The 12,564-nt window shown below is 37.7% G+C and overlaps 1 protein-coding gene across 5 annotated transcripts in view; it reads right to left on the bottom strand.

Moving 5' to 3' along the window:
• Nucleotides 1–12,564, bottom strand: part of FRY (FRY microtubule binding protein) — a 329,207-nt gene that overhangs the window by 79,443 nt on the left and 237,200 nt on the right. For all 5 annotated transcript variants that reach the window (XM_082366277.1, XM_082366278.1, XM_082366279.1 and 2 more), the window contains 3 exons: nt 11,520–11,674; nt 3,925–4,024; nt 3,440–3,611 (listed from right to left, as the gene is read on the bottom strand). In XM_082366277.1, coding sequence (XP_082222403.1) covers nt 3,440–3,611; nt 3,925–4,024; nt 11,520–11,674 — 427 coding nt within the window. The remainder of the gene's footprint in view (nt 1–3,439; nt 3,612–3,924; nt 4,025–11,519; nt 11,675–12,564) is intronic.

Raw genomic sequence — 12,564 nt, 5'->3', positions numbered from 1 at the left:
AGTGTGTGGACTCATGTCCGTGGTGTCTACTTGAAAACTGCCAACTATGTGGAAAGTGTGCCTTCAATGCCACGCTTTGTTTTACGAAATAAGGAGTCAAAAGGGTAAAACTATATGACCAGCCCGGTCATCTCACCATTACTTCCTCTGATAGCATTCTTACATTGTTTCACTGCCAGCAGCATTTAATTTTACAATCTGAATAAGCTTTCTATAGAAATAATAAAAGCACAGCTTTATGTATATGCTGCAAGTTCTGAAGTCATCTCCTATTTCTAATATTTATGGAAGAAACTGTTTTATCCTAAGGGAAATTAGAAAGCTTGGCCTGATGCATTTTTTATCATCCAGCGAGGCATGTAATCTCATTTAGAGAGCCCATGCCTGCTACACAATAGAACAACACGGATGCTAGGAATTATACCGAGATAATCCACCGCATCCCTGAAACAGTAGCTTTAATTGATTTGGCACTTGTCCTGAAATTAAAATGACAATTTTTTATTTTGAAGAATAAGAATATACTTAATGCTGTGCACAATAATCAGACATGTTATGCTGTTATATTTCACACAGGTCAAAATTTCAAAATTTACTTAATTTCTAAAACTTACATGAATGTGATGACTGATATCATGGATTTTTATGACACAAAAAATTTATTGGGACTTTGGAGAGAAATAAACCTTTCCAATCAGAGGGACAACTGCTTTAAGAATACCTGTCATCTTTCAACAGCGGTATAAAAATCTACGTAGCAATAATCACCTTCTATCATATTACTCATTTGTGTAAAATAAGTTTGCATTTATAGCTTTATATTTATAAATAATTTGCTTATTTATGTTTATTTTATCTTGTCAGACATAAGGTCTGAGGGGGTGGGGATGTCTGTCTGTGGTACCCCAGGCACCTCGATCAGGGCCTGGATTTTTAGAGGTGTTTTAAAGGGAAAAGAGAAAAAAAATGCCATGGCACACGGACAACCCCTCCTTCACCTCTTTAGAAACAAATTAAATAAACTGTGAGACAATGTCAGTGGGATCCCGTATACATTTGCTGGCTTTGGGGAGAGACCTGAACAACTGGCCTGGCTACGTACAAGGAATTAAGTCATCTGAAATTACAGGCAGTAAAAATCCCACCACAGGGTTTTTAATGGTGAAGGCAGTATAAACAAAAGCGAGGAATCTATTAAAACCTCCTTATTTTTCCATGTTATTTTTAACAACTTATTCCTCATAAATCAAAATAGCCAAAAGGTCAGTTCTTGACAGAGATTTAGCTTGAACTTGCAACCCAATACATGAGCCTCTTTTCTTATTAAATTTGCTGGACTGTTTATCTCCTCTCTCCCAAATAGTCAGCCTCTCCCTCTTTACTGGCTTCTCCTTCTCAGCCAAGAAACAAGCTCGAGTCTCGCTCATCCTCTGACTCTGCATCCTACTATAGCCCCATCCTCTCTTTTTTTGCTTCTTTTCAGCCAAGCCCCTGAGATCTGGCTTCTGCTGCTACTTCTCCATGGAAACTACTGACAGTTACCAATGAATTGTGAAATCCATAGGGTAATCTTTAGACCTTATCTCCTGGGATCTATAGGACTGTGGACTGCTCCACTCTGTCTTCCTAAGTCCTGTCTTCTCTAGGTTTCCATAAAACACACCTTCTAGGTGCTCTCCTTCTATAAACATGCCTCCCTTCCCTCTCTGCTCCCTCGCCCTTCCTTGGCCTGGTCCTTAAAAGTTGGGGGTCCAGGTTCTTTCTTTCACTCTGTACGCTCTCCATTCAGGACCTCATTTATTCCCATGGTTCTGACCCCTCTGGTCTTCCATGAGTCACTACCGCTGGCCTTCCCTTGACCCTGGTCTGTCTGTACTCAGGATGTCCAACAGATGCCTACACTCAATAACCCAAACCGAGCTCATGATCTCTTCCTTGGCCTGACCCTCCTCTTCTCCCCGAATCGGCTCTCCAGGTGGGGTTATCACCACCCATTTCCCAGATACGGCACTAGGCACTCCCTTTTGTGCACTCTGCCCAGTAGCTCTTGACTCTGGTCTCTCCCCTCTGCTCTCACTGGGCTGTCTGAGTTCAGGTCCTCTTCATTTCCTCCGTGGACTACTGTCATCATTTCTCAACTGGTCTCTTCTCTCTAGATTGGATGTTCTCTAATCCATTCACCACACTGAAGTCAGTCTTTCTAAAATGCACTCTGATCTCGTCCCCTCTCTTCTTGTTTGAAACTGATGAGTGGCTTTCAAAAACCAAGCAGCTTGCTTGGATGCCCTTCCTGTTCACAGGCTTCTGAGGGGTTTTAAGGAGAACGTATGTGGTCACTGGCCTACAAACTCCTTAGGGTACAATACAAGGCCTTCCAAGATTGACTTCTGCCTCTCTGCCTGTCTGTGACCATCTCAAACTTTCCCCCTTCCCTGCATGTTGTATTAGCCAAACTGACTACTATATAATCTCTCAAATGCATCATTCTATTTTATACCTCTAAGCCAATGCATATGATATTTCCTTGGCCTGTAATGCCTGTCTGCTTGCCAACTGCAATGTCAACTATTTATCTGCTTTGCAAATTTCTACTCTTCTTTCAAATTGCAGCTCAGACATCAACTTCTCTGGGAAGTCTTTTCTGATATTCCTGGCCCAGTAACTGATTACTCCCTGATCTTTCATCTCATACAGAGAATGTGCTTTTTAAAAATTGTATCATAATCATATGATTGCACAGCTTTCTTTATTACTAGACAATGAAACTTTGATGGGAGAGGCTGTTTAATTCACCGCAGTATTCCTAGGATCCAATCACAGTGCCTGGCATACAGGTGGCACTCAAATCTTGGTTGAAGTGAGTAAAAATAAATTTTAGTTTTCCAAGAAGAAAATTAATTTATCAAAAAGGTTTTCCTTGAGACCTTCCACTGTTTCAGGCACAATGCAAGGATGTGACTAAGTCTGTCTCAGATAAATGGATTTTCCAAAACATGATTCACAAAGACTACTCGTAAAGATGTGCCCTGATTCAAACTCTCAACAACTGATACATGTAGCAACATTCAAGCTACAAAATACCATCATCACCACCACCAAAAAACAACTTACAGCAATTATTTGTATTAGAAGTTATACCACCCGTATTTAATTTCTTTGGGAAATTTTACATACACAGTGTATGTAAAGTATTATGATTCATCTAAGCATCTTCACATTTGTCCTATGTTTATTTATACCTACACTATTTTAGATAAATACACTGTTTTAAAGATATTCTAGAATTTACTTTTATATGTAACTGAACTTAGCCCAGAGTAATTTTGAGCTACAAATTTAGCATCAATAATTTTGATTCTAAATTACACTAGAATTTAAAAAGTAAGAACACTTAAAGCAGAAATGATCACACATGTCATGACTGACTATCACATGGTACCTGAGAAGAGAGGGAGAGTGAGCTCGGGGTACATCCTGGCCAGTTCACACGACAAGAGGGTTAGTGACACACTGTACAGGGGCGGCAACGGGCCGTGTGTTCCATAGAGAATACTTCCAGGTCTTTGTTCAGCTACTTTCTTCGAGTACACAAAAAGCTTTGCTTCAAGGATCTATAAAGAAGTAGTAGGAAAGTAATAAACAGTATGAAAAAACATTGGCTGGCTATCTCACAGTATTTATATTGAATAAAGTTTTGTAATAAAAACTAATGAATGAATATTTTAATATTGTATTAAAGGCAAAGCATCAGCTGCTTCCTATGTTTACAGGAGATTATGTAATTGTTTTCTCACTCATCATATCCACCGGTGATATGCAGAAATAAATAAATACGTATCAATAAATAGCAATCCAGTAGATCAACTACCATTTCTATTTTCTGTGCTCAAGGATGGAAATTTCAACATAGTCAATGATACGTGCCTGCATGAGCTGCATGGAGATTTCATAAATCTCTCTGTTGGTGTCAGAAGCCTTGAATAGAACAAGGTTTAACAATGTCACTATGTCAAAGGGATAGTTCCTAAAAAAAAATAAACAGCATAGTTTAAGAGACAGCCTGGCTAGTAATCTTGATAAATCATTACCTCTCAAAATTCTAGATGGCACACTGACCTCGGTCACACTTACTAATGACATTCCCAAGCCCATGTGGCCATTCCCCCACCCCCTCATTCTTTTGCTGTTTATTAGCAGGTGAAGGGAAATAGCTCCATTTTGGGTTAAAACTGAATATAGTCACACCAGGATAAATGAACACAAAAGTCTATCTACTGCAAATAGATTTCAATGAAAACCAAATACAAGAGGAAAAGAAGAAGACAATATGTCTAAATTTCTCAACAGCTCACTGACGTACTATTTTCATTCAATCTATCTAAATTTATTAAACACCAAACATCTATCAGAAACAACTGCAAAGTACGGATGATACTAAGTAAGGCTGGTGCCCTCCCCTAAGGAAGGCTTACAGTTTAGTTAGGGAGGCAAACTATACAGTCTAGTTATGATGAGCTATGGTGGGATTATCCACAGCATGATACAGAATCCCGACAAGGGACACCTACATCAGACTTGGGGTTAGAGGACGCTTTTTGAAGGAGGAAACAAGTAAACTAAGCCCTGCAGCACCAAGAGACATGGTAATTGTTAGCAAGGTCATGGAAGGGGTAGCATGGGGCAGAGAGAACAGCATTTTGAAAGGTTATATATGAAAACACCTCTCCCCCGTTACACAGAATTTTAAACATAAATGTGGTTATACTACCTACGTGCATTGTTGGGGGATTCGCTTTTTCACCAGAGTAGCCGGACTGTGCTCCACAGCACGGACGTACCGCTACCAACCGCTGTCGTAGTGGGTGCTGTGGTGTGCCACCCTGGTCCCCCTCCAGGACTGAGGCACTCAACCTCCCACCACGGTGCTGCGGGCTGATACCTTTGGCTGAATACCTCTCTGGGAATTGCCTAGGCCAACGTCGCGCCTATTCCCCCCGCAGCACCCCTGTGGGATTGGCTGAGGCTTCTTTCCTCTGCCCTCTGTTCTGTTTCCCTCACTTCCCCACAGATGTTGATCGCAAGGGCATTCCCTAATAAATTTCCTGGACTCAAATCGCCACCTCAGAGTCTTGCTTCCTGGCGAAGCCGAACTTTGACATGTGTTGACAGACATTTAAAGGTTATTTTCATTTTTTTCACTCTGATAATACCACAAACACCAAATGTGCAAGTATTTCTTTAGAAGAACAGATTTCTATAAGAGGTCATGCAGGGTTAAAGGGCACATTAAAATTCTGGTAGATAACTGCTATATTGCCCTCCAAAGTGGCTTTACCAGTTAGCACTCCCAAATGATTGCTTTTCTAGAACTTTAATTTTAAGGGAGCAAAAATGCACGAGGTTGATGGATTAGGTGAGAAATTGGGCAAAGCCCTCAAATAATGGTGGTGAGGATGACGATAAACAATGGGTTACATTTATGTTACGATGTGCTTACTTTGTGCTAGTTATTGTACCAAGTCCTTTATCTAGATTTGTTATTTAATCTTCACAACAAGCTTGTGAGGCTTAAAGAAGTTAAGTACTTGCCAAAGGTTAGGGAGAAGTAGTGGAGCCTAGATTCCATCCTGGATTTGTATGACTCCAAAGAATTCAAACACTTATCCACAGTGCTATCAGCCTCTTGGACACCTCACAATAGATCATTTCATGGCCAGTCTAATTTGGAATTCTTACAAACTGCAGTATCTGGAAACAGACCTTTCTGACTGTGAAAATAGAAAGGTAACTTTCTTCTGAGCCCCATAGTAGCAGAGATGTCTTACCTACATTGCTGTCTCTGACACTGGGATTTAATACATATGTTTTTTTAATATAAATAAACACTGGAAACTACTAAGGATCACTGGGGATTTAAAGGCAGTAGAAGGGTAGACAAAGCCTCCCTCTTATGCAGGGCTATGCACTTGACCAAGTAATTAGGGAATTCAATTAGCTGCTTAAGACTGAGCTACGGAGTTTAAGGGGAACAACAGTGAAAGAAATAACACAGATAGAGAAAATGAAAGAAACCCAGAGAAGGAAAAAATTAGAAAGCTCTCAAATGAGTACAAGAGCATAAATAAAACATCTGTACTTAGCTGTTTAAAATAGGCTTAGAAACCAAATCTCACATTTTTCAGTATTTAATTATTCAACATAGGCAGTGGAAGGGTAAAAGAAATAAAGACAGCTGTGCTCATACAGAATAAAAATAAAATGGTAAAACAAATATGAAAGGTAAATATGGGTCAGAAAGTAAACAAGAAATAAAACTGTTTTTTCAATCTGAAAGAGAGGAGATTTTGAAGAATTTGAGACATACCCACTAGCTCTGGCTTACTTAGAACTAAATGACGAAGCTCAGGATAATTTTATTCTAAAGAGAAGCAGAGGGCTTCCCTGGTGGCGCAGTGGTTGAGGGTCTGCCTGCCAATGCAGGGGACACGGGTTCGAGCCCTGGTCTGGGAGGATCCTACGTTCCGCGGAGCAACTGGGCCCGTGAGCCACAACTACTGAGCCTGCGCGTCTGGAGCCTGTGCTCCGCAACGAGAGGCCGCGATAGTGAGAGGCCCGCGCACCGCGATGAAGAGTGGCCCCCGCTTGCCAAAACTGGAGAAAGCCCTCGCACAGAAACGAAGACCCAACACAGCCATAAATAAATAAATAAATAAAATATTAAAAAAATAAATAAATAAATAAATAAATTTAAAAAAAAAACAAATACTTAAAAAAAAAAAAAAAAAGAGAAGCAGATTTTACCAGCTGATATGATTACATCATAGCTCTTTGCCTCCAACAGCTGTTGAATAATAACAGCTTTGTGTTTACAGGGTGCTTACTACGTGCTAGACCTTAGGTCAATAGATTGGTTTTATTTAATTCTTACCCTAACCCTATTATCACTCCCATTTCACAAATGAGTAAGCATTTGTAGTAACTTGTTCAAGAGCACACAGCTTAATGAGAGGCAGAGCTAGAATTCAAACTCAAGACAGTACGTTTCCAGAGCCCAAATTCCCAAACTCTGTATACTCTCCTGAAATTCTCCAGCTGAGTGACACAACCAAATGAGGCTCTACATCACCAGTTAGGGCATATGACTGAGATTCATGAATCATAAGCTTCCCTTGTCTTCCTTGGCAACAGATGGATGCTATTCCCTTAAGAAATGTGGGGCATTTACTTTTAAGGATTCAAGTTTGCATTGCCTGATTTAAATTAGAAAAGATTTATAGACAGTTAAGGCAAGGCAGACATGCAAAGAACAATGACAACAAAAACCACCTCCAAAAATAAACCCAACAAAATTTTTTAAAAATTAAAACTTTGATCTTGCATATAATTCTAAGACATCTATTAACTATATTCTAGTAGTATGTTACAGAGTAAGAGTAAAAACAATGGCATTCTTAAGTATTTAATTAAATGTGAAGAGAATTCTGTTGAGTTAAGCTAGTGATTGGAAGCGGTCTATACTTTTAATATAGAGCGTATTATTTACCTTGATTTATAACCTTGGAAAGCCATTTAATCTCTTTCTCAATTTCCCTATCTCTTCCAAACTGATATAACTTGGAGTTGAGGGAAAAATTAATAAGAACACACACAGAAACCAAACAGTTATTTGAACTAATGCTGCCTGACAGGTGAGCTATTTTCTTTTGGGCTAAATTATAGTACTGAGCTGCATTTAATAGATTTTAATCAAATATGAAACATACATTATGAAAAATGCTTCAAAACTAATATTATTAGTTCTACCATCACTTTCTACTTTTATCCTCGCTTCCCCTGGTCCTATTCATGTTCCACTCTGACTTCCAAATCTCTCAACGTCACCAGTCAGATCGTAGTTATAGTTAACTTATAGTTTTGACTGGAGACCAGCAAGTTCACAACACACGCACGTACGCACACACACAGAGAGTCATTTATAGAAATAAACTAAAAAGAAGAATGCAGAGAACCATTTTTTCACATTATCACAGCTGCTGAATATAAGGATTGATATATTAACTACGTAAAAATTGCTTTAGTTCTAAAACTAAAGGTAGAAAATTTTAATCCACAAGAGCATTTTTAAAATGTTAAATCTTTTAGGTATTTTAAGGTAAGTTATAAGTGGTTCCTTAATAAATGAGTCTGCTTATAAACTGTCATATTCCTACAAAGATAAATACAGTGTATGATCATTCTCATTGGACAAGGAAGAGGTAATTCTTTTCTTTACAGGAAGAATTCTTCACTTTAGGGTATGTCTTGTTGCAGGAGTTACTGCACAGACACCTTGTTTGAGGAATTTAAAATATGATCCAGTTTATGTATGATTTTTTTAGGAACAGATTATTTCATAAGTTATTTAGGTGTTTTTTAGAAGCAAACTTGCAGAAAACAAAGTCTAAAACACCAGAATTGCTTTTGAAAAAAGTACTGAAAACTGAGGTGTGAGGATTGCGCAAACAAATCTGGAGGCTTATCCAGACTATACAGACGGAGAACTTATGGGAAAAGAGGGCAAATTTAAGCCACAGCTGAAACGTTAAATTCTGAACGTGCCCTGTGGTGAGAAACGACCACCATTTGTGGTCACATGTTGGCTACTGCCTTGGCAGTGAAGTTGCAGCCATGGCATTGCCTGGCCCTCTGACCTTCCCTCTGAACAGATGAGTGTTGTGAAATAAGCTGATAGGCGATATTTGTTTAAGAAACCAAAATATTTTAGGATGCTATCTTAAAAAATCTACTCTAAACATAGAGGGCTTTATGTCCTAATATTTTTGTGACTGAGATATTACTGGAATTGAGACTATATTGCTAAAGTCATAAAACATTTATTTGTGCTCCCTAAAAAAAAATACCTAGATTTATCCAGAGGAATGCAGTGTGATATTTTAGGAGAGGGCCATGTAATGAAATAAATGTGACTAGGATAGTTCAAACCAAGTTCACTGGGAGAAGGGCAGTGAAGAGAGCAAACTTTTATTACTCTCATTTCTGTCAAATGAATCTATGGTCTAAGTCATAGATTCTAAATACATTTTTAAAAATCAAAGAACAGAAATTTATTTTTAGAATGTTGAAATACCTGAAAATAAAACAACACTCCAGAGAAAGAGACTCTTATAAAAAATGTTATTTTGGTAATATCCAATATGATAAATAAATATTACTTAGTATTGCTAACATCAAGAAATAAACCAATGGAAAATCAGACAGTTTAGATTATGTTCATCTGATATGACTTTTATGGAAATTAACATATATATAGAAAAAAAATTTTACTACTAAGATTATGGAAAACGAAAGCTTTAGACATGAAATGTTATCTACTATCTTTATAAAAGAAAGAAAAATATTAAAGAGAAACTTGCCTCTTTAAAAAGCATGTTCATTTTAGGTTGATTGAAAGTAGATGCCTTCTAAAATACTGTTCCTATTAATTTAGAACCATAACAGGTTGGAATTTACAACTAATTTACATTTATTCCCTTCACCCTGTAGCTCAAGATAGCTATTTAAAATGCAATATTTAATTAAAAGGGACAATCAACAGCCTATATCAGTCCTTTCAAAAATAAACTTGTGACATAAATAACAGCAAGATCCTTTTTGACCCACCTTCTAGAGAAATGGAAATAAAAACAAAAATAAACAAATGGGACCTAATGAAACTTAAAAGCTTTTGCACAGCAAAGGAAACCATAAACAAGACCAAAAGACAACCCTCAGAATGGGAGAAAATATTTGCAAATGAAGCAACTGACAAAGGATTAATCTCCAAGATTTACAAGCAGCTCACGCAGCTCAATATAAAAAAACCCAGTCCAAAAATGGGCAGAAGACCTAAATAGACATTTCTCCAAAGAAGATATACAGATTGCTAACAAACACATGAAAGGATGCTCAAGATCACTAATCATTAGAGAAATGCAAATCAAAACTACAAATGAGGTATCACCTCACACCAGTCAGAATGGCCATCATCAAAAAATCTACAAACAATAAATGCTGGAGAGGGTGTGGAGAAAAGGGAACCCTTTTGCACTGTTGGTGGGAATGTAAATTGATACAGCCACTATAGAGAACAGTATGAAGGTTCCTTAAAAAACTGAAAATAGAACTACCATACGACCCAGCAATCCCACTACTGGGCATATACCCTGACAAAACCATAATTCAAAAAGAGTCATGTACCACAATGTTCATTGCAGCTCTATTTACAATAGCAGGACATGGAAGCAACCTAAGTGTCCATTGACAGATGAATGGATAAAGATGTGGCACATATATACAATGGAATATTACTCGGCCATAAAAAGAAACGAAATTGAGTTATTTGTAGTGAGGTGGATGGACGTAGAGTCTGTCATACAGAGTGAAGTAAGTCAGAAAGAGAAAAACAAATACCGTATGCTAACACATACATATGGAATCTAAAAAAAAAAAAAAAGGTTCTGAAGAACCTAGGGGCAGGACAGGAATAAAGACGCAGACGTAGAGAATGGACTTGAGGACACGGGGAGGGGGAAGGGTAAGCTGGGACAAAGTGAGAGAGTGGCATGGACATATATACACTACCAAATGTAAAATAGATAGCTAGTGGGAAGCAGCCACATAGCACGGGGAGATCAGCTCGGTGCTTTGTGACCACCTAGAGGGGTGGGATAGGGAGGGTAGGAGGGAGACGCAAGAGGGAGGAGATATGGGGATATATGTATATGTATAGCTGATTCACTTTGTTATACAGCAGAAACTAACACACCATTGTAAAGCAATTATACTCCAATAAAGATGTTAAAAAAAATAAAATAAAATAAAGTTGAGCTGCCTTCTCTCGATTTCTAATACATAATAAGCTCTTTCTTGGGAATAGCTTTTGCAATATGGGGAGCCTTCATTAATCCTTTCGTCTTAGTCATGAAAACATTTCTTTCAATAAATTATAGAACTGAATGACTCCACTGAATGACTAATTTACATAGCTAGGGCAGTGGTTTTAAAAGTGTAATCCATGGAATCCCAGGAGACACATTTCCCTTTCTTTTTTTCTTTTCTCAAGGTTTGGGCAAGAGAAATGTAACATTTTTACGTTGCTTCCTGTGTTTAGTTTGGTCTCAAAATGGCTGAAGTGCTCACAGTTCATACCTGTCACAAACATTTCTAGAAATTCCTTTAATGTATCTTTATCATTTTCAAATCCTGCTCTAATACTTCGTTATAAATTTCCAGGCAATTAAAAAAAAATTTCCAGGCTATAACTCCAAACCATTCTCCTAGTAGAATGAAAAATCAATGTAGCTGTAAACTTAGAGGGAATAGGCTATCTGCTGGGGAAAGATAGGCCATTTTGTATTTCCTTAGAATTTACTCTGTTCAAATATTTGCAAAAACAGTCAGCTCTCAATTATTCATACGATGAAGAGTAACCTTAATTGCATTTGCCAGTGCCCAGTACCTTCCACTTAAAGAATTCATACCTGCTTCCACACACAGTTGCTATGGCTTTGAAGCAGCCGGATGCGAGTTGGTAGGAACCAGTGTAGCATCGGTCAATTGCCCAATTGAAAAGATTTATTTGGTCAGGATTTAGTTCCAATAGCAAGACAACAACTTCGCAGCCAAGTTGATGAACCTGAACACATGGAGGAAAGCAATCATTCACGCTTAATGAAAGATTATTCAAGGGAAAGACACAAAATCAAGCTTAGCGAATACAAATTGTGTAAAAGGAAAGTGAACACTAAACATTTATCTTGATTAGTTTTTATTCTAGGAATTCCTCTTTAAGAGGATGCAATGTTGCAACTGAAAACTGAAATGTATAAACTAAATTTGACTCAGTGTAAATCTGTCATATAGGGTCCACTCATTCTCGATTTTTAACTCTGAAAAGGTGATAAAGACTTCATTGGCAATGTTTCTTTTTTGTATTTAAAATAGTTTTGAAAAATACATGTATTTGGTTTAAAAAATTTAAATATATAAAAGGATAGCCTTCATGAATGCAAAGTCTTTTAATGAAGAAGATCAGAGGGAATATGTTTACGAGGCTTGATCACTAAATATACGGTGTACAGCTTAGCTGGCAATCTTTTAAAAAGAAATACAGTATCAATAAGCTCTTTTTAATCAGAGACTTTCATATGAAAAGATCATCATACTAGATAGAATTAATAGGATCATTAACTGATGATTCTTGAAGCTATTGTTAAATGCTGGATGGTCACATTTGTCCAGGACAAGCCTGGTGTCTGGAGGCTATATTCCCCTCAGAAAGGAACATTTTCCTGCCTCTTCCTGAAGTTGTCCATTCTCCTGCCAGTAGCAACAAGGTGGAGAAGGAAAGATTATGCCTTGTTTGTTCTTGTATTATAGGGTATGGGCCCAGATGGGAGCTATATTCTTTTCCTTTCTTTTTTTCGCTTTTTTTTAAACTAAAAAACTTTATTGTGTACCAAAATTACCGTTTTTTAAAATTAATTTTTATTGGAGTATAGTTGGGGAGCTATATTCTAACTGGAT

This window comes from Balaenoptera borealis (genome assembly GCF_965194805.1).
Source record: "Balaenoptera borealis genome assembly, chromosome: 18".
Taxonomy (NCBI): domain Eukaryota; kingdom Metazoa; phylum Chordata; class Mammalia; order Artiodactyla; family Balaenopteridae; genus Balaenoptera; species Balaenoptera borealis.
Note: the sequence above shows the minus strand (reverse complement) of the source record. Positions and strands in the feature narration are given on the sequence as shown.